The sequence below is a fragment of the Haemaphysalis longicornis genome, unplaced genomic scaffold (genome assembly GCF_048455015.1).
Source record: "Haemaphysalis longicornis isolate Haplotype H1 unplaced genomic scaffold, Haemaphysalis longicornis Haplotype H1 scaffold_2, whole genome shotgun sequence".
In the NCBI taxonomy this organism is placed as follows: Eukaryota; Metazoa; Arthropoda; class Arachnida; order Ixodida; family Ixodidae; genus Haemaphysalis; species Haemaphysalis longicornis.
The window spans coordinates 261862440-261888471 of NW_027526295.1; the positions used below are offsets into that span (position 1 = coordinate 261862440).

A 26032-nucleotide genomic window follows, 5' to 3' on the forward strand; every position below is an offset into this window, starting at 1 on the left:
TTTTCGTTCTCGAGTGGTTTGGGTTTGTCGGTTACACTGACAGTAAGATGCCTACGACGCGGAAAGGAAACAAACAGCTCCTTGTTTGTCTTTTTAGAACAAAACTGCAGTCCTTTCAAGTTTCATGCAGCTAATTGTCTAGGAAGTATGCTCAAAACAAACGTGCTTTGCTTCTTGCACTCCTGCGCCCAGGTTCCTTGGTCATCCTACTTCACAGAGTGGAAGGACAATGAATTTTTTCTTGGACGCAACATTCGTTGCGCCAAGTTGGGCATTACAGGCCATTGTTTAAGCGGGGGGAAAATTAGAAGATTTGCGGTCGCGATGACCTCCGAGCCTTGGCATGAGCCTAATGAACGTGTGGGTGTGGGCCTGGTGCAGATGTTCTTTTAAGGGTACCAGATCTACCTACGATGTGGATATGGTTTAGTTGTGGCCGTGAGTCTGGCGCGATGAAGAGCTTCGTTAACGATGATCCCGATTCGTTTTCAATATTTCACGCATACGCAATCGGGCATCGCCGCGCGCAAGGGGCAGCGCCTGTCGTAACGCGTGCCGCATGGACATCACGCCCAACGCTTTGCTTATAGAGAACGACCAGCCGGCGGGGCGTAGTCGGTGAAGCATCGACTTTGCGAACGAACCCGCTACGGTGGCTCAGTGGCTAAGGCGTTGTGCAGCTGAGCCTGAGGACGCAGGTTCGATTCCCGGCCGCGGTGGCCGCTTTTCTGGTGGAAGCGAAAAGTGAAAACACCCGTGTGTTCGAGCTTTCGGCGCACGTTAAAGATCCCCAGGTGGTCAAAATTATTCCGTAGCCCTCCAATACGGCGCGGCGCGCCTCATCGCCTGTGTAGCGTCGCCGCGTTAAACCTCATAATGAATGAATCAAAGTTTGCAAACAATAGGACCAAATTTCAAAGCTGGCATCGCCGGCCTTTTTTTATTTTTTTTTTTAACTAGCTGATTCAGCTAACGTTCATTCGGCGAAGTTGAAAAATACAGTTCGCTAGGCTAGTGCGCTTTCGCACCACAATGTGTAGGGTTCATACGTCCGCAGAAGTGCAATTGAGAACATGCGCACGCACTGGCTCTGCACTCCGCTAAGTAAACACTTCATCGATAGAGGTGTTTTGAAAAGCTCGTGCGAATTTCGTCGCGACAATTCGCCGCTCTCGCCGGTATCTAGCGTATATCGGATGTGCTCTCATCAAGGTATACATACGTTAACACATCGCTCGGGCGTGGAGGTACCCAGGAGAGGGACGAGCTTAAGCGGTTCCACGCAGCCTCCATTCCCCAAAAGTGCACGCCAAATTTGTAAACGGTAAAGTTTATGATGCATACCACAGTAAAAAGCAAACATTTTTCAAATGAAATACGTGGCATACAAGGACAGGCGCCACCTTCAAAGTGATTTTTATTTTCCTAGTGATGCATAAATGAGGCGTTTTTTTTTTCTTCGAAAAGAGCCAAATCCACAAACCGAAGCGAAGTAGACAAAACTGCAGTGCAAAAAAACCTCGGCAACTTTCCCCTAAAAAAGAGGTGGCAAAAAAAGGGCGAGGTAGCGCCCTGCAAACGTGTAGGCAGATCGTAGCTCGTTTCGAAAATCCTGCTGTTTCACTGATGAAAATGAGCCAAATCCATTTGCACAATGAGAGTTTGCTTTTGGCTTGACTGTTCGGACTGTTTCGTGGGTGTTTCCACCTTTTTTTTTTTTTTTTGGAGCTCTCTTATTATTTATTCAGACGGCAATTAAGAGATCGGTGAAAAATCTCTCCCCAGACGTCGACGACGGAGTGACCGGAAGAAGAAGTGAACGAAGTGGAGCTCATAGATGCGAAGCAATCATTTCATCTCGTCTCCCCCGTCCCCACGGAGTAAATTTGGTTACATTTATTTTTTTACTCCCATATTTACCATTTTGGTACTTAACTAGATATCCGCCACTTACAAGCCCCGGAAAATATCCCCGTCCCCCTCCCGTCTGAGGGTACGAGCCACATCATTAAGGTGAAGAAGAGATATGAGCAGACTGCTTGTGAAGCATTTTGGAAATTCATGGCAACACAATGAAGAGTTTGCTTACTTCGCGAGTACCTTTAGGCGTGCCGAGAAAATTGACCTAGGGAAGAATTAAAAAAGAACTGCTAATGTGCCAAGAAATCTCACCACCTCTTCATGTATGATTCTACTGTTCTTGCAGCCCTGTTGCGTATTTTTAATGTTATTTCCGCCAAAACTCCATCGCACGATTCTTGAAAGTTAAATAAAGCTTTCATAAGAATGCCGCATCAACTTGATGTTTCAATTAAATACTAGGCAAATACAAACGTATCATCCCAATATTGTTCAAATTCGCCGTATATTTTTCAAGTACTTGTGGCCTTAAACTTCCGTTAGCTGGCATGTAAAACATATATAATGCAGCATTGCATTTAAGCCCAGGAACAAACTTCCACTTTTTTCTCAAATTCACTTTCGATGGATTTGGCTAATTTTAGGGAAAACAAACGCCTCGTATATCCCCTACCACTACTTTGCACGACGCACCTATCGCCCTCCTCACCCTTCCGTTCCTACCGCAGACGCGCGCATTTGGCGCCGCCTTCAAACTAACATGTGTCACAATCACCTCCATCTCCACCACATCTCTCCTACTAGCCACTTACCCAACTGCGCTCCCTGCGATTTGCCTAACACTACCCCTCATGTCGTTTGGACATGCCCCGCCAACCCATCGCAACCTAGCTCCCCTACCTTTGAGCAGAGCCGCCAGCTCGAAGACCAGGAGTCCCTGGTCTCACGGGTGAGAAATATCTCCAGTAAAGATGCTTGTCTGTCTGTCTCGGGCGAGGATGGCAGCCCGCAGCACGCGCCCTACCGGAATAGGATGGCGAGCCGCTGCCCATTGCTGCTTCTGCCCTACCGGGGCGTAGCCAGAAATATTTTGGGGGGGAAGATATACCCCGCCGGTAAAACATTTTTTAAAACGATAGTCTGCGCACAAACAATATCCTGTTTTAGTTCTTTTTAATTTTGTTCTTGGTTTTACATTTAAGTGTTGAGATGAAGGGTGTAAGAAGCACGGCTGGAAAAAAGGCCGGAAGGAGTGGGGCGGGGGGGGGGGGGGTGATGTGCTACATAAAATTTCGGAGAATGTTCTGAACCCCCCCCCCCTCTTCCCCCCCTCAAACTGGTAAAACGCCCTTGTCCCCTACCTCTTGCCGTATCGCTTCATCGCTTCAATAAACGTATTTCTTTCTCCCTCTCCACTTTCACCTCACCTCCTTAGTCTTCTGACTACCCCCCCCCCCCTTCCCCATTCTTAGAAATTGCGTGCAACGTGTGTTCGTGCGTTTAACGAAACGCACAACAGTGGCCAGGTCAGTTTGTAGTGGACGTGTACGAGGCTTGGAAAAAGGTCGAGTCGTAAAGCGATTCGGAACGAATTGTGCCACCGTAAAAGGCTCCGCGAATGCCATAAAGATGCACGAGAAGATAGGCAATTATAGCAGACGAGTGTGGTGATTTGCGTATCTTATGAGTGGCCTCTCGCCGCGAAGCGCGCCTGCGTTGCCAAATGTGTGATGGCGCGATCGGTGGAATAATTTCACACTGCAGTGTCCAAAGATGCCCTTTCTCTTGCCTGTATACGCTTCGCCGTGCACGTCGCCTCACCGAGATACCGTACCCACTTTGAGCCAGAAAGACTGCAAGAGTACTGTCTAGGTGATGTTCTTCAGTGCGCAGCACATAATCTTAGCACTGGAGAGTCTCTCAGAGTTTGGAATACGAGTGGCAGGGGCAAATTGGGTGGAAGGGGTCGCAAATGTTAATGCTGTCAAAAGCTCTCTCGTTAAGCGTTCAACGCGTACCGCAATCGTTTTACACGTAAGTCCCAAACTTGAAAATTCGCGTCCCGGATTTGAATCAACCAACAAATGTCTCTCTTCGTATCTTTCTCTGTCTCTCCCTACTTTATCTTTTCACTCCTCCTCTACTTCCCTTCCCCCTGCACTGGGTTGTGTGCAGGTGAGCTCCCTGGCGAGCTCAAAAATACCCCCAGTGCACTTTCTTTCGTTTTCTTTTCCCACAAACAACAACAACAACTCACTAAACGAATTTCAAGCGTGCGCGCCCGGTTACATGAATATGCCGGTGTATCCAGCTGTCGACATGGGTCGGCGGCAACCAAGAAAGGTCGTTGCCAGGCAACGTCGTCTGTCGCAGAGCAAGGCCTCTCAGATGACAGAGGGGAAGATTGGCGCGCGAGCAAGACTATTCGTTGCTAGGCGACACCCAAGGTAGTCAGTGCGTGGCGCTGCAGGCGGTAGATTTCGAGGTGCGTCGTCTGCTACAGTGCACAACTGAGCGGCGCTGCCGCCGTCCGAGCGCTGCCACTCGTATTCACCTGAGTGAAACGACTTGAGAGGATATTGACCTTGAGAGTATATAAAGTAACTTTAAAATTAGCATAGCTGATGTACGAAGTTCAGGGATCAAAGTTGGCCCTGCACTTGCGGCGAAGCTGTCATGTCGAAATAGCATAGGTAATTTTGCTGTCCTGAATCCAGGGTAAAAAATGAGGGAAATAGGCTAACAGTAAAATGAACATTTATATAAACAATAATAGACTACTTATGTGAACCATGACAGCAGCAAAAATATAAATTACGCCCACCAAAAGGGCCCTACACTGCATTCTTCGTCCCTCCTCAGGTTTCACTAACGTGAAACCTGAGGAGGGACGAAGAATGCAGTGTATAAGTGTATTCAAAGATGTCTCTCTCTTGCCACACGGCACGCACTGATATACGCGACATCCCAATTACAAAAACGAAGGAGAAGTGAAATTCGAAATGTAGAACTGCAAATTTTAAAGTTAAAGCAAGAACGGAGGGAAATAGACGCATGCAAGCAAGAAAGCGCGAACGAAAAACGAGTGCCCCGGTATGTTCTTTTAGTACGCGTTTTTGCCCACGTAGATGATACCTTCTATCGTGAGGCGTTGTAAAACGAATGTCCCTGTGTTTTAGTACCGTGAGTACATTAGAATACGACGACAGGAGACGACGACGACATGGAACGCCGACAGCCCGAGCCCTAAAGTGATTCGCCTCTAAAAAACCAGTTCATTTAGTGGAACGACCCTTGGATTGCTTACTCCCTCTGTTAAGCAGCGCAACGTTACACTGCTTACGATATGAAGTATGCGAGGCTGCAAGCGAAAATTGCCTTCTCTTGTGTGGGTACTTCATACCTATCATTTCATACCTATCTTCATCATCACTATGGCCCCCACCAAGTCTATGAGCGAAATAAAGGGCCTCACCAAAGAAAGGAACACGACAGAGAAAGGAACACAGTGGTCCCTCGTGAGGATCCCTCTCGACCTCAAATAAGGTAACGGCCGTGCATCCTGTATTCGAATGGCCTGCCGACAGTTCAGGGGTGTCTTGTCGTGTTCACGAATAATGCACCGATCGCTTTTCATTTTCGTATTGTGTTTCGTTTTTTTTTTTTCGTTTTTTGTTTGTTCTCACGTGGTTTTAAGTACTCCTCTGGCCTCCGGTACACTCAGCAACAAACGGAACGCGAAGGAGGAAATGTGAACCTGCACACACCAACCTCTATATTTTAGTACACCGAGGTCAGATAATGCCACCTCCCAGGTGTGTATGTTTATTGCACTAAGATTTACCGTTGTCGCATAATTGCGTATACCGTTATCGTATCACTGTGACAGGAAATGTTGGTCTGTTTGCGTGTAAGAGTTCGTATTTTGCATCCCTCGTTTTATGATTGTGATGATGATGATGATGACGACGACGATGATGCAACTCGCGCAGAGTTTTAGTTGAATACGTATAGGTCGTCATTTGAACTCGATTATAAACATGATGCCTAAGTGATCTTCCTTTCTGCATGCACAGCTTTCCACGCATCCTATTGCAACGAACTTATTCTAGCGAGCTTTAGTTCGCGTTTTGACCATAAGCCTTTGTTGGTCGGCTGAAACCCCGTGAGTGGTCAATTGACCTCATTACTACTTTTACCTCAACAAGCACTCAAATCAATTTACCGACCTCGCCTCAATGCTAACGTCTAGGTTGAGATTCGGTTTAGGAAGCTCGCCTCAACCTTAAGTGAACAGAATAGGTCTAACTTTACGTACTCTCAATCTACTCACAAGCTTGACATTCTCTCAACCTCAAGCACACAGATCAGCTTTCCTTGGTAATCATAAGTTAATTTGAAGTTTTCTTTGAAGACTTAGTGCACTTGATGATAAGTGAAACTGTCATTTCGTCTGTTTAGCTATAAATGGCAGAATTTACCAAAAGAAATTTGAAATACCCTGCTAAATTATTTCTACAAATGTTAGTGGCGAGATTACTTTTTCCCCGCTGCTAAGCCTTGTTTAATGAGGCAAAATATTCGCTTAGTGGCAACCGAAGCCAAAAGTAGTGACACACAAAAATGTAAATTGTTATAACACACCCAGGGATCAAATGTTGCTAAGGATTCCGAATGTTTTAGATACTTGAAAATTTTGTGACACAAGTAGAGACGAAGCTTAGTTGTTTGGAAGAATTTTTTATTTGCTCCTGCAAGACATAAACCGAAAATTTTCATAAAAATGGAAACACCCTGAACTGAGTGCTTTGATATTGAATATAACCCTGCATGCATGCTCGAACTCAAACTTTTCGATTCAGGTCGGCGTCAAACTTACTAACCTTACACAGCAGGTTGCAGCCCCCTGACATCAGCCCATCCCGATATATATTGCGATGTTGAGGCCCATTGCACTCAACCTTATGAGGAGTTTTCCCATCCCTCCACGCTGGTTTAAGTTGTGCGGGCAGATGCAGTGGATATGTTTCAACAGTTCGTGCCTTGAAGCCAAACGTAAAAACACATCTGCCGTACGAGTACGTGCGCGTGTTATCGCCCGGAAACGCCTCCTCAAGATTCGCTAACAAGAACTTTGTCCTTTCTACACATCTGTGGCCCCTTCAAAGAGAACAGGAGGGCGAAAGAAAATCTCTAAGTTTACGACACGTTCAGTTTTCTTTTACAAACCGCTGAGATCAAACCACTTGGAGTCCATGTTTTTCAACAGACAAAGAATTGCAAATGTGTTTATACTGCTCAAACTTCATGTCTCACATTCCATGTAATATGGAATATCTAGGGCCTCTCACACTTTCGTCATCAGTAGCATTTATTCGACTTATTTTATAATCAACGGCTACGTGTTGAAACTAAAGCGAAGGCAACAGCAATTCGAAAAACTATAAAAACGAGCAGATGCAACTGACATAGTTGTTACTGTTGATTAACAAAAGCAAGGTCAGTACTCGTGCCTACAGCATGGTTAAGACTGAGGAAACATTAAAAGAGAGCAGGAAGATTGCAAGCAACGAAGGGAAAGCTTGCTATAAGGCTATTAGCAGACGTGGAATGTACGCACCCGGAAGCGAAAGTGAGCACACGAAGTTGCAGAAAGCTCTGCGCAGATTTGTACGGAAGCGACGAACAGTTCCGAAAGGACTAGCTTGGTTCGTGAGGAGAAAAGGGCAGACACCCCCCGCGGTGGCTCAGTGGCTAAGGCGTTGCGCTGCTGCGCACGAGGTCGCGGGTTCGATTCCCGGCCGCGGCGGCCGCTTTTCTGATGGAGGCTAAAAGCAAAAACTTCCGTGTGTACGAGATTTCGGAGCACGTTAAAGATCCCCAGGTGGTCAAAAATCATACGGAGCCCTCCACTACGGCGCGCCTCATCGTCTGCGTTCCGTCGGCGTGTTAAATCCTACAATCAATCAATCAATCAATCAATCAGAAAAGGGCAGACAAGGAGTTGAAAGGAGAGGAGAGGGGGATACACAGGGCATGCATGCATCCACGCGCATTTGGCACGCACGTCGACATAATGGATTCGCACACCGCGCTGTCGACAAAGAAAGTTGTAAAGAGACAAATCTGCAAACTAGCGTAGCGCATTCCGTAAAACGTGTGGCACACTACGTTCGCGCCATTTATTTCTCCTTTTTTTTTCTTCCATACTTTTTTTCTCTGCGTAGGAACGTCGAAGTGGAAGTTCTTAGTGAAGTTTTGAAACTACCATCTGCCGCTTATATTTTGCTTGTTTCGGTAAAAATAGTGAGAGCAGACAGCAAAACGTGCTTGCAAGTAAAGCAGAACACACTGTCTGCATGCGGATGATGCCCAAGTGGCACGTGCTGTTTGCGCGTCGTAGGTACAGTCGTACATGTACAGAAAGTGCGCGCGTGTTAACCTCATAAAATTATGAGCATGTGTGCGCTTCTCTGTGTGTTAGCGACCGACTTATGATCACGGCTGCCCAATAAAGGCTTGAGAGAGACTTCAAAGGTTGGAGCGGACATGTAAAGCTAAATCTGATGTGACCGCATTGAAGGATGATAAAGCTTACTCAAATTAATCCAAAACGACGCATTTGCGGCCAAATATAGAGTGTAAGACGATTAAAAAGGGAGACTTGTTCGGCTATTTATCAATACTCTGGATAGCACCAACTGCCGGAGTGATCCGCTATCGTGTTCGCTATTTCTTCTCGTAATACGCTTAAGGCTGTTGCACAATATTCGGCTAGGTGAATTTAGAGACACGGCGGTTCGTCACAGCGAGTGTACAAACCGCAGCCGTTTAAATTAGACCACCATCAAATCACCTTCTAGAATATATACCTTCCGGTGTCTAAACCTCTCTGCCTGAAAGTCAGTCCCAATCAGTTTGACGCTATGGTGCATTTTTTTTTTTTTTTTGAAGCATCAGCTTCCTGGCAAAAACGAATCGCCGCAAGCCACCACACGAGGCAGGAATGCGGTGATATTAAAATTCGCACACAATGCGGAAGATGAAAAAACACCCCGGCCCCGTTCTTCACTCCCCTTTTCGGTAATGCCTTGGACTGTCTTCCTGTAGAGGCGGACAACAAAACGCCGTCCGTGTGAACGAGGTTTGGGCGCATGTTAAGGATCACCAGGCGGTCCATATGAATGCGTTGCCATCCACTTCAGAACGCCCCATAGAGCTGCAAATCCGGCGCGTAAAAACCGAAATCGAACTTCTCTCGCGCTGCTCGTTGACCAGCGAGACTTCCGTTGTGCTAGCCTTCCGGCAATATACCCTGCCCGCTTATCTCTCAGCAGCAGCTGTTCGTGAGACATGGTTTTGGCGAGCAGTAAGGGCAAACTTTAGCTTTTCTGACTGCCACTGGCATAGCCGACCTTATCAAAACCAGCCCACTGCTCGTTTAGTTTTCGGCTTTGGTAAAGAATATATCGGGAATGTGGCCTGCAAAAAACAATGACGGCGTGAGCGAGACCTTTCTCTACCGACTGTTTAGCCTAAAATCACGGTATACGGCAGCGTGGAGGCAAGGTTTACTTCTTTACGTTAAGAGGCCATTCTGTCGCACGTTACTCACTCCACGCATTAGACGCTGGGCGACGAACAAGAAGCCAGCGCAGCCCGCAGTTTGCGCATGGCAACGGCGCCCTCTCACCTGTTCGTCCGTCCGTCGAAGAGTGCAGCGTTCGCAGGTGTCGCCGAAACACCGTATACCGTGATTCCTCGGTGTTTGACGCGCACTCCGAGCTCGGCCAACGAGAGGTACTTCCCAGGTGGCCAGCCTCCGTCTGGGTGCGAATAAGAGAAAGCACTTTTTCCGATGTCCGCCCTCGTCCGGCGACTGGCAAAAAAAGAGGCTTCCCGCTTTATCTGGCGCGATTGAAGCTAGCGGACGAAGTCCATGGAGTGCGCTTATCGGCTCCTGTCAAAGCAGCAGCAGCGGCGGCAGCGCCGGCAACAGAAGATACAGGCGGCGCCCGACGGCCGCACCGACTTCATTGAGCGGGACTCCGCGGCTTTTGTCTTGCTGCAGTGCCCCCCGGCAGCAGCAGCACTCTCCAGGCGCCGTCGACAAAACAACATCCTCTTTGTCGGCCATTGCCAGCTCCTCAGAGGTCGTAGCGGTGACGTCGCCTCCTGGTCATCCGCGCGCATCGTCAATCGTGCCTCATGAGCATCGAACGCCTTCCCCGAGACGATCGTCGTCTGCGCTGCGCCGGCAAGCGACGCCGTCTGCCTTCCCCAGCGCTTGCCGCCTAATTCTTCCTCAGAAAACGCAAACAGGTCATCTTATGCTCGTTAGCCACACGAATATCTCATCACAGAAGCCTTAACAAACAAACAAAAAATACAGAAACCCCCTCCGCAGTGGCAATTGTCGGATAAATGTGCAAGCGTCTCTGCTATAAAAGGGGAGCCTTGAAAGTCGGCTTTACTACTATACATACGTGCTTTGAGGGGAAGCCTTTTACACTTTGGGCTCAACGAGGAGATCCGCTTCTCCGTATGTAGCTCTTCATGCGTCCCTCTTTCGCCGCAAAAAAAGCCGTTAATACAAGGCTCAAGGGAATTCGTATTTTAATGTGTAGCATTCCCTGCCGAGTACCCCCACCGCCGGGACCGTTTAACGCCCTGCATTACCACGAAAATGCAGATTTGGCGGAAGTTCCACCTTTAATTGTGGTAATAGGGTATATTACGATAATTGCACGAACAGATTTTTGAAAAGCAAAAAATAACAAAACTGGAAAAAATGTTTTATCAAAAATGATCTGACAAAATAAAAAAATATGCACCTTATACATCTCCCCAAAAAACCGAAGAACACAAAAAAAGTCTGCAGACGAACTTTCAAAATACGAAATAAAAAATATTGAAAGAGGCGAGAAGCCGTGTAAAGTCCTGCATTTCCGCAAAAATGCATATTTGGCATAAGTATCTCCTATAATCGTATAGTAGCGTAAATTAGGATAATTGGTGGGACAGAATTCTAAAAAAGCAAAAAATAAAAAAATATAAAAATGGAATTTCAAAAATATGCGCCTTATGCATAGGGTTGTTCGTTTTCGGGTTTTATACATTTTTTTTAATTCGGGGGGCCAACATCGGGTGATATTTGTAAAACTGATAATCCTGGAGAAATCGTTTTTTTTAATAAAACCATTCTAAAATTCGTTTTTTTTTCGGTAATGCCAATTTCTTCAATGTGTAACTCCTTCTTTCTTTTTTTTCTTTTGTGCTTTATATTTATCCTTGTGTGTGTTATGTGCACTATAATGTCAACCTGCTCCCTTATCCTCCTATCCCTATGTTTTCTTTCCTCCCTAACCCCCACCCCCCACCACACACACACACACACACCAGCAGGCGTTCTGGTGTCCGCCCCCTAGGCGAGACAATTTACTCCTGCTGGTGGATCTTCCTTTTCCAAGGAACAATAAATACATACATACATACATACATTCGGATTCAATCTACAGATGTACTGCGTTTTACACTCTGTTTTATCAGGTGTCATGAGCTTTTTAACTCCTACGCGTTAAAATTGTGTTTGTTTCAAATGGTAATCGAGGGGACTTCAGGGTTTTCTAGCAAATACGCTCGGAAATTTGGTGTTTCGTGGGAATGTATCAGTAATGATAACGGTAAATAACATTAATAACTTTAAAGAAATGAAACATTTTATTAAAAAAAGTTGGTCGTCGATTTTTTTACTCATCCTCGCTGCATGCATGCGCAACATGTCGGTCTCCAATCGAGACCCGTCCAATAGTTGAACGTATCCAAGGTGAGGCAAAGTTCTCTCGGCATCACACTTCCGTTAGCTGGCGAGGCACGATGTCAGTGCAGCATTTGCAAACCTGGAATAGCGAGCAGTGGACTCATTTATTTATTTATTTATTCAAAGTACCCCAAAAGGCACTCACGTGGGAGGTTATTACATAGGGGGCTGTCAATGCATCGAAAACAGACATACGAACAAAGATATACACTGGAGGAAGTAGAACATAAAAAGAACAGCACATGCGCGAACACAAATATGACAAAGTAATATTAGATCGATATAATGCCTAAAAATTAACACGGAAGAAGCAACAACAAACAAATCTCTGTAGAAAAAGAACAATCTGTCAGAAGTTATAAAATAAAAAGCGATAGTTTTGTTTTCAATTCACCACTTCTGTGAGTATTAGTTGATTAAATTTAACAGCATCAATGACGGTGGCTATGTAGGATGGCAACGCGTATGAGTCAACAATTGTACGCGGTACGAATGACCGTGAATATTTCAGAGTATCACATGCTAAACGCTTCACTTTGAAAGGATGGTCGTGTCTAGGAAGTATGGAAGCTGGTGAAGAAAATAAGTCGTCATGAAGCAATGGGTGATGATCAAGTTTATGAAAAAGGGATAACCTTGAAGCTCTGCTTCGTTGCGACAAGTCAAGAAGTTCTGTACGAACTTTTAAGGCTGTGACACTAGAATGACGGGAGTAGTCGGAAAAGATGAAGCGAACTGCGCGGTTTTGAAGTGATTCGATGTTATTATGTAAGCTTGGTAAGGGTCCCAAATGGCTGATGCATGCAATACCCAATACTCAATGAGTTCAAAAGCTGTGTTTGTGGGTATTGCTTCCAGCAAGTATAGTGTTTGAGAACGGTGGACTGTCAGCCTACAATTGTGCAGATCGCTACTTTGAAAAGGTCCGTTCGGGGACGAATCAGGTTTAACCCGATTCTTCTGAAAGATATTCGGGTTGTAAAAATTGGGTGAAATTCGTTTTACTTGAAAAGAAAATATAACATCCTACTCCCCACCTCCCCCCCAAAAACTAAAGTATGCGCGAAAGAAATCTGCAAGAGAACGTTCAAAATACGCCATAAAAATAGCGGAAGAGGTGAAAAACCGTGTAACGTCGTGCATTTCCACAAAAATGGAGATATGGCGGAAGTTCTAATCATTACAATAGCATAAATGGGGGTAATTGGGCGGACATAATTTCAAAACGCCAAGAAATAGGACAATAGAAAAAAATAAAACAAAAGAATAATCTGGCAAAATAAAAAATGTTAATCTTGTACATCTCCCCCAAAACCGAAGAATAAACCAAAAAAATTCGCAAAGGAACATTGTAAACATGAATACAAAAATAGCGTAAATGAACTAACCCTGCGGTATGCCTTGCATTTTCGGGGGAAAAACAACACTATTCGGGGGAAAAACAACACCAAATTTACATCGTTTACGAAATAAGAACAAAAGAAAACCTAAAAAGATCTAAATAATACAACGTCTCTCGCTGCTCATAGCCATATTTGGCCATAAAGAACTCATACGCTAGACAAGCGGCGTAGTCTACACATTTCCCGGAATTTCTGCAAATGTTTATACGAGACTGGTTATACTGCGGTTGAAAAGATGTATTCTCAGCAATAAGCCTGTTTGTATTGAAGCCGACTTTAAAGGGTAGCGGTGTAATAGCGCCCCGTGGCTATGCGCGAGGTCTTAAGTATTGAGTACAAGGCGTCGATGTTGGGCTCCTTATTGCTCCCAAATTAATGCCTTCCCAGCAAGGCGTTTTCGGGTAGCAGTGAATCCGGTGTGTTGCGTTTTATGGGGTCACGACCCGGGTCTCGTGAACGTGTCTAAAGGCCCTTGGGATATCGTAGTTTGGCATCAGGTTTCTTATATTTGCCCATAGAAAAATTATGATATGCACTCGAGAAAACCAATACATTACTACACAACAAATTCCGGTGATTCGACTGTACAATCCAAACCTTTGACATCTTGTGCCCTATGCAGGGTACCTCATCGACAGTTACAATGAAGAATGAACCCACCAGCATCGGCTTTTGGGTCAATTTTGCTGGTACGACCACTCTGTGTTTAGAAATAGGTGTTGATTTAAAAAAAAATTATTTACACCTAACTAGCTGGCTTCTATCAATTAATCTATCGTTTTATCTATTTAGTTGAATAACAGAAATAACCTAGAAATATTTTACGTTTAACCCTGGACGGTTGCTTTACGCGCAGGCTATTCACTTGGAAATGATTCGCTGAATAAGAGTACCATTCCCATTGGGAAAGCAGCATGTTCCTGGGCTCGCCCGAGCGTCACTTCAAACGATTGAGAGTTCGTACCGATATCAACACAGCTTTCTAGCTCCCTCCTGTTCAAATAGAAGCTCTCTCTCTCTCTCTCTCTCTCTCTCTCTCTCTCTCTCTCTCTCTCTCTCTCTCTCTCTCTCTCTCTCTCTCTCTCTCTCTCTCTCTCTCTCTCTCTCTCTCTCTCTCTCTCTCTCTCTCTCTCTCTCTCTCTCTCTCTCTCTCTCTCTCTCTCTCTCTCTCTCTCTCTCTCATTTTCTAGCTCATTAAATTCCAGTAACGTTAATGGGATGATTAATTTTATTTGTGTTTCAGTGTGCAGACATCGTCACCCAGACATCCACCTCTCAGTACTCCCCTTTTCAATATCCACCAAAGAGCAAGAGATAGAGTGGAAGGGAAATAAAGCAGGTTTAGGCGGTGTTAACGGTGTCCAGCCTAGTGCTGCACGGGGTTTTATCAACTTCGATAATTTCAGCGGCTGCATGGATTAAGTTATAGCCTTTTTAGGGACCAAATAAATGAACTGTCACCGCTTCCGGAAGTCGGACCTACGGCTTCAGCAAGATGGAATTAACTAATCAAACGGAACACATTCGCCCATCACAGCACCGTCGCCCCTCACTCGTTTTTACAGCGAGGTTGAAGATGGCCAGGGTTTCACGTATTTTTTGATCTGCCAACAAAAAACACCCTCGCCTTCTCTTTCAGGAAGAATGCGTCTCTAGAAAGCCTTGGCTTTCTCAATTCATCTTGTCCGTAGAAAGCTTGCAGAATCCGCGTCGTGTTTCAAACGGTTTATGATTTCGATGGTGACCGCCGCGCAGTTATAGCATGTTCACCGTAATTATCGTTTAACTCACGTCAAAAGCTCGGGACTTGGGCTCGAACACGGCACACGTCCCGAACGCGCGGACAAATCAAATCAAATCAAATCAAATCAAATCAAATCAAATCAAATCAAATCAAATCAAATCAAATCAAATTTTCAACAATACAATGTTGAAGGTCACCCTGGCATAAAAGCTGCCAGACGCAGCTTGACGGGGCCAGGGGGCCCGATATAAACTTCAATGACATGCATGCATGCAGTGATAATTAAACACAACAAAATTTGTACAATCATTTGATATACCAAGTCTATTTAAAGAGAAAAAGAAACATCTGTGTAAAAGCAGCATTGAATTTGCAACAGAAGGGGAGCAGGCAATCGCAGACAAAACGTTTCCTGTACTTTACACTTACTAAAAGCATTCAACAAACCGACCGACAAAATATGCGAATAAAACTCTGTACACAACATTTACCTATTTATTTATTTATTTAAAATTCCTTACAGGCCCCTTTACAGGGCATTGAGTAACTGGGGTAATTGGTGAAGTGTTACAGATCATACAAAATTGATTAACGCGTTAGAAAGCATAGCAGCACAATGAATTGCGACGAAGTTTGCAATATAAGTTGAAGTTAGCAGACGATAACAAGAAGAAAAAGAAAAGACGTTTTCATAGTGCACACGCGACAAAGTGAACCGATACAATCATTATAGTATATGAAGGCGACATCAACCAAAGATAGCTGGCTTTACCGACCCAATGCGCACCAATGATAGTTTATAATTTGCAGAACACACAATAGAAAAATCACCAGAAAAAAGGCATAACCTATGCCCATACGCCCAAAACATTTCCAGTATGCAACAATCATAATCGGGCACAAAATGCGACACTGAAAAAAGAAAAGAAAAGGATAAGAAAGCACTAGCTGTGCAACAGAGACGACAGGTTCTGTGGTCTTCAGGTACATTTTTTTTTTTTGGGGGGGGGGGGGGGGGGGTACACAGGGGGGGATACAGGGCATGACAGGAAAAAAACTTCAAATTCACGTTTTGTCTGCGATTGCCTGCTCCCCTTCTGTTGCAAATTCAATGCTGCTTTTACACAGATGTTTTTTTTTCTCTTTAAATAGACATAAGCATCACGAAGGGCATGTCGCGTAAACCTCCGCCCTGAAAATTCGACGCTGTTTCTGTTTAATATAGACGGAATGTTATGTGCCAATGCTTGGAAAAAAGTAATTAGTTCGCGGAAATGGTACCAGCCACATATCAGGTTTGCGAGTTGAGTAATTCTGGGTCCGGATTGTTAGGCAAGATAATCGTTTCAGGAACTGCTGATTGAGGGCATCAGAAAAGTGGAATTGGAAAAGCAGGCGGTAATCGTATAGATTATCGATCCTTATTAATTTATTCTGTGCAAAAAGTGCTCGAGTGGGATGAAGGTAGTGTACGTTGTTAATGCAGCGAACGGCCTTCTTCTCTAACAACATTAGGGTGGTAATATTATTTTTTGTTGTAGTGCCCCAAACCAACGTGCAATAGTTCAAACGTGATCTAAAAATACAGTGGTGAATTTGAAGTTTGATACTGAGTGGGAAGAAGTCCCGGCACCGATAAGCATTTCTTTCCTCTAAGGCACTTAACTACATTAGTAAGCTGGTCCGAGTTCGGGATAGACATAGTCTATGGTTCTGTGCATGTTTGTCCTGCGGGGGTAAAAACGCCTTGTGGCAAAGCCAACTTTGTCGTGAATGCTCAGCAAAAAACAGCTGCCACTATCGTTTTATAAAAAAGTTTCCCCAAAAGACAATTATATGACAACTGGCCGCTAAGACGGCTCTGTTATTACGCCGAGGTCTATTTACTTGTAACTGGATGGTTTACACTGAAGTTTTAAACGTTACAGTGATCCAGTCTGCTGTGAATAAAGGGCCTTCTGCGGGAGGAAAATGGACAGCCCTATGCTTGCCTGCTATGTCAAACCTAGCACTTCTAAGTTTTATTAGGTAATCATAAAGTCGTGGCCACTTCCATTAAGAAATGAGGGGAATAATAAATACGCGCATATATTCTAACCATGTGTGGGAATGGTATTTTATTAATCTTCGCCGGTTCTCCACGTTCACCGGGTAAAACAGCTCTTCTTTTTTTTTTCCCACAGCGAAGAGAACGCAAACCTATTTTCTTTACTGTGGTTTAAATGCAGCTTAAATATTTTAAATGACCGAAATATCTTCATTAATGTAGACAGCAGTCATGTCAGCATTCAATGCGAGTTCACCGAAGAGCTAAAGTGGAGTGAAGGGGCGTAAACTAAGGTGGGTGATAACCTTTCTTTCTTTCTTTCTTTCTTTCTTCCTTTCTTTCTTTCAAAGATGGTTCCGCAGCTTGTAGACGCGCTCGGAAGGGTTGATTGATTGATTGTGAGGTTCACCGCACCGACGCTACACAGGCGATGAGGCGCGCCGTAGTGGACGGCTCCGCATTAATTTTGACCACCTGGGGATCTTTAACGTGCGCCGAAATCTCGAACACACGGGCGTTTTCGCTTTTCGCTTCCCTCAGAAAAGCGGCCGCCGCGGCCGGGAATCGAACCCGCGTCCTCGTGCTCAGCAGCACAACGCCTTCGCCACTGAGCTGCAGCGGCGGGTCGCTCGGAAGGGTTCCGAGAAGGAATGGCCGAGCTGAATGACGCCTCCAGAGCGCATGCTCTCCTTATGTGATCTGATGGGTATAGCCGCAGGCAGGAGCGGCAATAAAACGTCGCGTGTTGTCGCCTCGTCCTTCGGAGCGCACGCTGCATGAATAAACCACTTCCCTTGCAGCCAATCGGGGCTACTTGCTCGAATGTCGCGCCCTTACACGCCCCGCTCTTCTGAGGTGGCATACGAATGAGTCCAGCACGCAAGGTCGCCTAAGCACAGCCTCACTGCCTCCCCACGTGTGCTGAAAGAAAAAAAAAGTTCCTTGTCGTTGAGAAAGCAACCTTACCAAACACTAGAAAGCAAAGGTGCGAACGTTACCAACACGGACTCGAAAATAACAGCTTGTGTGTGCGCAACGGGAACAAACAATTTTAGTTATCGCGAAGTTAAGACGATCTACTCGCGGTTCAAACGGTCATCGCTTCCCAAAATACTCTTGCTTAGCGAAAGCGCCACGCTGGGCTCCTCCACATCCGGAAGGTACGGGAAGCTTGTCTTACCGTTGCTTTGCTCACAATGAAGTGAGTCCTCGGAAAAAAAGCAAGCCAATGACTGTCGGTAGGGCGCAGAAAGTATACGTCCGCGGGCGGGGACCGGAAGCTGCAGCGGCCAGCGAGCGAAGCGCGGGCTAGACTGACGGACAGACCGATATCGATGCTCATCAAACTCCGTGTGCTTGGAAAGGAAGAGATACATCGCATCGGCTTTTTAGCCGATACGATGTATCGGCTAAAGACGCCAAGACGCCAAGGGCGAGGGGAGGAACAGAAGTGATGACTTTTAAACAAGATACACTGGCGAAGCTTTTAAACGAGTACACAAGAATATGCCAGATACACTGACCGCTGTCCTTTACTCGATGTCATTATTCACATTTTAGTTTGTCACTGACGATTAGATATGAACTTACCCGCACTAATAAACCACCCTCAAGTTTAAGAGATATTTCCATTATCGTGCGCTTAAGTGGGGTGGAACAAAGTCACGCGCACGGAGGTGCATAAGCGCGCTGCCCCGCAAATATCGGTTGATTGATTGTAGGTTTAACGCGCCGACGCAACGCAGGTGGTGAGGCGCGCCGTGGTGGAGGGCTCCGGATAAATTTTGACCATCTTTAACGTGCGCCGAAAACGTCGCACACACGGGCGTTTTTGCTTTTCGCCTCCATCAGAAAAGCGACTGCCGAGGCAAATATCGGGCTAAATGCTGTCATGTCCTTCAGTTGAGTGACGGAAGTACAACACGAAAGTGTATTGGTCAAATTATTATTTGTTGCTGCACTGTGTATTTTAAGCCACCGCAGCCTTTATTTCACTGTGCAATTAAGCGGAGGCACTGTGCCTTAGCTTATGCGTAATGCGCGGGAGAAGAGAACACACTCCTCGCCCTTATACGCTGGTTTGCAATGCCAATATACGCGTTATCTTGGTGCCAACGTTTTTGCTCTTTACTACTTAACGGTAAGAACAGTCTGTTTTCTTTGCTCGTGCGCAGGTTGCAAGGGTTAAAACGGTCCTCAACCTCGCCGTGCGCACCTGCGCGTGCGTGTGGTCTTCGCCGGGGCAAGCAAACGCGCAGAGATGCATGGGGCTGGGTACGTTTGAACTCCTGTTTCCTGTTGGAAAATATGTGATCCGAAAAAAAAAATTAAAGTACGGATCAAAGCACGGATCAAAACTGTGGATTGCTAGCGCGGCGATTGAGGTATCATCAAGCTCACGCTTCAAGGGTGAAGGTAAATGTGGTCCCTACTCCTAGCGCTAGGCAGGAAAGAGCGTCCCGTTTAAATTAGTGATGTTGCCATATCTCCACTCGGACATTTATTCGGAATGGGTGACTCTGTCGGCTTTCAATTTCTTTTCTTTTTTTATCTTTTCTTTGTCTAAGGGTTGTTGACAAACGAAAGCCAAATTGAAGCTTTCGTCGGGGCATGCTATATGACTGTCAGTGACAATTTCTGCGAAATCGCGGCAACATTTCCGTATGTCTCCACTTCAAAGAGACGAGGTGCATGTTAGAAGCGGTGCAGGAGGGCGAGCCCCCATTTTAGCATCGTCATCGCGCGTTACCCAAGTGCGCTTGTTGCTCGCTACCATCGGTCACGTGTCATGCGCACTTCCAGCCGGCTTTCCCGCGAGACGTCTCGCCCTGCGTAACGCGCGGTCACGCCTTCCAAAAAGGAGCCCTGCGAGGAAAAAAAGTCGAGAGGAGAGGACACGGACGAAGTAGCGAGCGAGGCCTCTTTCTAAATATAGTTCTCCCAACTTGTCCCATCTCGACGACACAACTAGACTGCTGCGACATGTGAAGTAGCTCGTCTTTCGTTTCCTTTCTTTCCAGCTCTTGTCCCGCCACTCTGGACGGCGTGTCATTGAAGGACTGCGTACCGTGACGACAGATAGCTGCTGCTCCGATCTCCTTCTACTGCGAAGGACTTCTCGGCGCTTTGATGCACCTTACTTTTCGTTCATTGTTTACGACATTGCCGCGCTTTTTGCTTCGTTCTGCTCTTTGAATCCTCCGCAGACGATCGCGAGAGCAGCAGACGACGCAGGTCTTTCTCGCGTACGGCGATGCGGCCGCTGTACCTGGAAAAGCGCGGGCGCCAGCACCGCACGTTTCCTGTTTCTGCCTTTCGTCAAACGACGCCGCAATGCTAGGCTTTCCCTCCTTCACTCATCCGTGTCGCCGCTGTTACACGGAGCTCTCGAGGAATGAGAGGCTGTAAACACACACGCATTCCCTGCAGCAGAAATCACCGCCGACAGGCCGTTCAACCCTGCCCGTTCGGAAGGCCGCTTGCTTCGTCGTACGGATTCCGTTACGCGCGTGGAAGCCACGTCGTCAGCCATTACAGCAATATGGTCTCCCGCGGCGTGGCGCCGCTAAACGTCGCAGGAACGAGAAATTGCGAAACAAGCGTTGGCACGACGGGCACGCTGCTTCCCGGTTTAGAGAGGCTGCTCTGCGTGCCAGGAACAGGGCAGGGATATGGTGGAGATGGTTGCATGAGCACTGGATTATAACATGAAACAGTGCGCAGCCCCAACAGAGGTGCCCCGATGCCGAATCTGTTCCGAATGGAGTCGAACAGTTTGCGGTGCGTAAGAACACAATGCAGCAACTCATCTCGTAATCAAACAGCTGGTATTTCCGTGTGGTTGTTTTCTTATGCATTCAACCCGCTGCGGTGGCTCAATGAATTAGGCGTTGAGCTGAGGCGGGTTGGGTCCCGGTCGCGTGGGCCGATTTTCTGGCGGAGGCTAGAAGTGAGAACGTCTGCGTGTAGAGATCTAGCTTCACGTGAAATATTTCTAGGGGGTCTCAACCCGTAGCCCTGGATCCCCAACGGCGCTTCTCGCAGCATGCACGGGTGTAACTTCGGCGCGTTGAACCTTAACATGTACTTTTGCTTACGCACCGATTCGCGTACATTTGCGTGGAAGGAGTTGCGAGGATCGGCCCTAGTATGCACAGGCAGCATGCGTTTTAGAATTCCACCGTTTACGTGAAACTTGTGAGTATATAATCCGCGGCAGCATATCCCAGTTCGACTTTTTTAATGTCTAGTACTGAGACATACGCCTGGCAGTGAAATGACATCAAGGGATCAGAACTCCCGCAATGTTTTTGTCCGCGCTATTTTTCCTTTTTTTTTCAGCACATCTTTGAGTAGTGCTCGAAAAATAGCTGTCAACGCACTTTTGTCGCCGTGTGTGCGTCGTCACGGTATCGCAGCTCGCACGAACCGCCGAGCGTGATCTAGAAAACGAAATGTTTTTCTCAGTTGGGAGGTCCTCGTGATCAAGGCCAGGCCCCTGTGCTTCAACGAGGGGAATCGTCACAACCCGGCCACTAGTCATTCTCTCTAAATATTATTGCAGGAAAAAAATGACCACTGGTACGACAGCTCCCACATAAAGTAGAAAGCACGCCAGTGGCGCAAATTACTTCTAATCTAGGGGGATAACTGTGTCAGGACTTGCAAAATTGCAAATTTAGTCACCTAGCCATTCATGGTCGTTGCGAGTTGACACTGGGTTGTGCGGAAATAAGCTCGCATAAAGCACGCTCTCGTGCTGCTGTCTCCATGGGGAACGGAACTTGCACAAGCTGTCAGTCCAATCAGAAATGTCAGCTAACACGGCTTTGAGAGGTGGCCCAAAAAACGGTCTCTTCAGGGTTTAGGAGACTCCGAAGCGTGATAAAGGCGGCTGTGAACAAACTGCACAAATATTGCTTAAATCAAAAATGTAAGTTAATGCGGTTGTGTTAGCTATGATATAAATGGCCTCTTTAAAATCCTTTGCGGAATATCCCATAGGAACGTAGCACTGAAGGAGTCAATAAAATCGTGTTTCGTTGTCTCCGGTACATTATGAAGGCGACAGTTCACAGACGGCACGATTGTTTTATTTATTTATTTATTTATTTATTTATTTATTTATTTATTTATTTATTTATTTATTTATTTATTTATTTATTTATTTATTTATTTATTTGTTTATTTACTTATTTATTTATTTATTTATCGCAGTATACACAGCGCCAGTTTGGCATTACAGTGGGGGGGGGGGAGAAGAAGTACATATATCATTGACAAATGAAAGCAGTTAATAGAGAACACATGAAGAGAACAATTAATGTTCAGGGCCAATCACTGACGCAAAGCAACAGCAAGAACCGTTATCGTTTCCGCTACAACAACAACACAACAACAAGAAAGATAAGCAAAGCATGATCGTACATGCGCGAAGCGAAACAAAGCGGTTCTGCTGACGCAAGTAGCAAAGTAAAGAAAAGAGATGCAAGTGCAATCACACGGCTGAAGCAAAGGCACCACTTGGAGAGAGCGATACGACATCACGAGGCAACGTGTTCCATTCGCTGATCATCTTAGGGAAAAAAAGACGTCTTAAAAAGTTCAGTTCTGCATCTTTACTTTTTGCAAAAATGTACTCTCTGGTGCCTTTATGTAGCTATCGCGATTGAGGCCGGTTTAGAATGATATATTTTGTGCAAAAATTTTAATCTGAATGTATTTTTATGATTTTGAGTTGTATTCCAGCCTACGTTTATCTTTGTTTGGGATGCGCTAAAATATCGAGTATAATTTTGAACCACGAAACAGGCTGCTAAGCTTTGTACTCTTTCTAGTTTCATTATGTCTGTCACAGTCCACGGGTCCCAGATGGTACAGGCATATTCCAGTATTGGCCTTATGTTAGTCTTGTGAAGTAAATTTCTTGTTTCTAAAGGAAAGAACTTCGCATTTCTGCTTAATATACGAAGGACTTTACACGCCTTTGCAATTACATAGTCAACATGACGGTGCCAGCATAGTACAAACCAAGGTATTTATATTCATACACGGATGCAAGGTTTGTCCTGTTAATGCTGCGCGTATATACGTGTGGCGACCTTTGTCTGAAGCGCATCTGCACAGTTTTATCGGTTTATAGCCATGCCCAATTTATCACACCACTCTGCAACCTTGTCTAAACCCTTCTGCAGCTCATTGTAATCATCAGGCCCTTTTATAACACGATATAAAACGCAGTCATCCGCGAAAAATCGCATACAGGATGATATGCCAACGGCAATATCATTTATGTATAAGAAAAACAATAGCGGACCCAAAACCGAACCTTGAGGCACCCCCGGTGACACATCAACACCATGCGGCCGTTTACCGCCGACGACTACGCGTTGTGTCCTACAATTTAAGTATGCTTTTGCCCATTCAACAACCGTTTTATTTATGTTGTACCACAACAATTTTTTAAGCAGCCAAGAATAAGAAACTACGTCAAACGCCTTTCTTAAATCTAAAAAGATGCAATGTACACAACCCTTTTGTCAAGGATTGGTGCTAAGTCGTGCTTTAATTCTGTAAGTTGAGTAATACAAGAAAAACCACTTGGAAATCCGTGCTGCTGATGGATCAATAACGAAAACAAGTTTAAGTGGTTTATGATGGCTCTTAAAATGACATGCTCAAATATATTGCAAAGTACACTATAGTCAAGGACGCAAGCCGATGTTTAAAAAATTTTCGAGGTCCTGACTTGGGAATAGGGACAACATTGGCAATTTTCCGGTCTGCAGGCAATAATCAGCATGTCAAGGACTTAGTAAAGAGCACATAAAGGTATTTAAAAAAGGGGCCTGCACAAGCGAAGAGCAAAAAAGTTCGGCAAGTCATCGGGACCGCAGGCACTATGGATACTAAAACGCTCAAGTTGTAGTTGAATGGCCCTCCTGTCGATGACAATGTCATTCATGGATTCCCCTCCGATAAGCCCCTAGAGAAACATAGGATCAGTGTGAGTTGCGGCGCAGAAGAAGCAGGGCTGAAGAAGGAGGGAGCTAAAGCATCTGCCTTGTCGAGGCTACCATGAACAAGGGCCCTGGGGCCGTATTCTCGACTGCACAAATTGCCGGCAATTCGCCCATGTTGTTTTGCGTAAGCACGACGTTAGCAATCAGTGACGTGCTGCACCGATAGTTATGACGACATGCAGTGTAATTTGACGAGTCACTCATAAAGATCGCTACCAAGGTATGAGTTATTGTGCAAGAAAGATATAAAAATATTTGGCATGTACTATAAAAATTAGAACGGTAGCTGAGGCTGACAAGAAAAACACATTTGTGGTGGTCAAATTTGGCGTCAACACCACAAGGCGATCGAGTAACGTTGATCCAAAAGCGAGTGAAAGGCGGATGTCGAGCTAAAAAAAAAACATCACACAATTTTTTTACCTTGTGTATTTATTTCTTTCAATCGCTTTTAGTAACATAGCTGGGCACTGTGCTTCAATGCAAGCTTTGTTGCATTATCACCTTCCCTGCCGCCACCGCCGCCACGCCATCGTCTGCTGCTATGTTACAAGTTTATGGCGTGATACCAGAAAAAGACGGCCGCGACCATCGCTTCTATCACACATAAGAGCAGCAAAGCGCTACGCCTGATAACCGTGGAGCGCACCGATGTCGCCGATTCACTCATTCGTCAAGCTCGACTTCAATCAGCGCTGTAATGAACCAAATAGTCACTTTTCTTCGTTATTTTTCTCTTGAGTTCGATCATGCATGTGACCCAACAGCTTACTAGGACGAGTATGGACAAATGCCACGCATTGGGTTCTCTTTGTCATGGATAGGCTTGTACTGCCCTCTTATGTTGCGGTTACGCCAAACAAATAATTTTTATTTTATTGCCAAACATAAAAGCAGAATACTGCACGTTATTTGTATGCTCCATGATCGCTGACTTGGAAGCAGTTGAAACTATAATTTGTTTCGGTAGAAAACATGGTTTAAACAGCGCGCATGCGAAACTGCGCCTGCTGCAAATTGCCTCACATTTCGCAGCGCCGTAAGCCGGGGCAATTTTCTGCCCTATTTTGCTTGTATTTTGTGACAAAAACCGCCGCCATTTTTAAGCTGTTACGTAGCACTAGTCACTTTTACGCAGGCTGAAGTTGCCAATGCATGACGTAATCGTTCCCGCCAACTGTTTAAATTACGTCACGCCTTCTCAGCCAATCACAGAGGGTATGTGTATTACAAGCGGAATTGTTGTTGAATAGCAAAGACAGGCTTACGTTGTCATATCCGCTGCATTTAGTCTGGTTTTTCATTGCCGGCCAAGAATTATGCGCCTTTAGTAACGAGAAATAAGGCAAACTTTAGAACTGGTGTCCGTAAACGACATGAAACGTCAAAATGACGACAGCACACACAACCGCTTTGTCAACTTGAAGCACGTGACCAAAATTGAAAGCCAATCAGAAAAGACTTCCGGAAAATTGCCAGAATTGCCGGCAATTTGTGCAGTCGAGAATATGGCCCCAAGAGACCAATTGTGTTCGCGCACAGGAATTGGTACCTTGTTTTTTCTGTTCCTCTTGATAATTGCCAGAATTCCCGAGGGTTACTTTTTAAACCAAGAATGAAAAGAAGCATAAAAAATACCTTTCGCGTGTGATATTGCGGACTTCGCGTCATTTGAAGCGTGTAGCAGTTGTTGGTTTTCTGGTGTGTCACGTTCTTTCTGTACGCGGTGTATACTCGATTTCTTTTTTCCAGTGCCATAAGAACTTTCCTCGTGAACCACGGCATATTTCTACCTGCCGTCATTATCCATCACGAGACGAGTTGGTCACGCAACTCGAAATTCTTATTTTTAAGTAAACGCATCACTTTGTCTACGTTCAGCGAATCGGACAATGTTTCAAATACGTCGTAACACGAGTCGAGTGCCAACGATATTTCATTGACTCGAGCCTTTCGGTAGCTGTATATTCTGTCTACATGCGCTATTAGCGAGCTTTATGCACTCCAATTTCACTTTGCACAAAACAGCATTATGGTCACTTATGCCCGGCCAGATGAGTAGAGGTTCCGTATTTACAGGCAATTGAATTAGTGAAAAATAAGCCTAACTCATTACTTCCACGCGTAGGGTGGCAC

General features: G+C 45.5%; 2 protein-coding genes across 2 annotated transcripts in view; one reads left to right on the forward strand and one right to left on the reverse strand.

The window, feature by feature from the left end:
* The window catches only part of LOC144170543 (uncharacterized), a 31143-nt gene extending 21450 nt beyond the window's left edge, over positions 1-9693 (reverse strand). The window contains exon 1 of the mRNA XM_077700398.1: positions 9554-9693. The gene's annotated coding sequence lies outside the window, so the exon portion shown is untranslated. The remainder of the gene's footprint in view (positions 1-9553) is intronic.
* The window catches only part of LOC144170544 (uncharacterized), a 236044-nt gene that overhangs the window by 68056 nt on the left and 141956 nt on the right, over positions 1-26032 (forward strand). Inside the window, exon 2 of the mRNA XM_077700400.1 lies at positions 19049-19148. Coding sequence (XP_077556526.1) covers positions 19135-19148 — 14 coding nt within the window. The 5' untranslated portion in view covers positions 19049-19134. The remainder of the gene's footprint in view (positions 1-19048; positions 19149-26032) is intronic.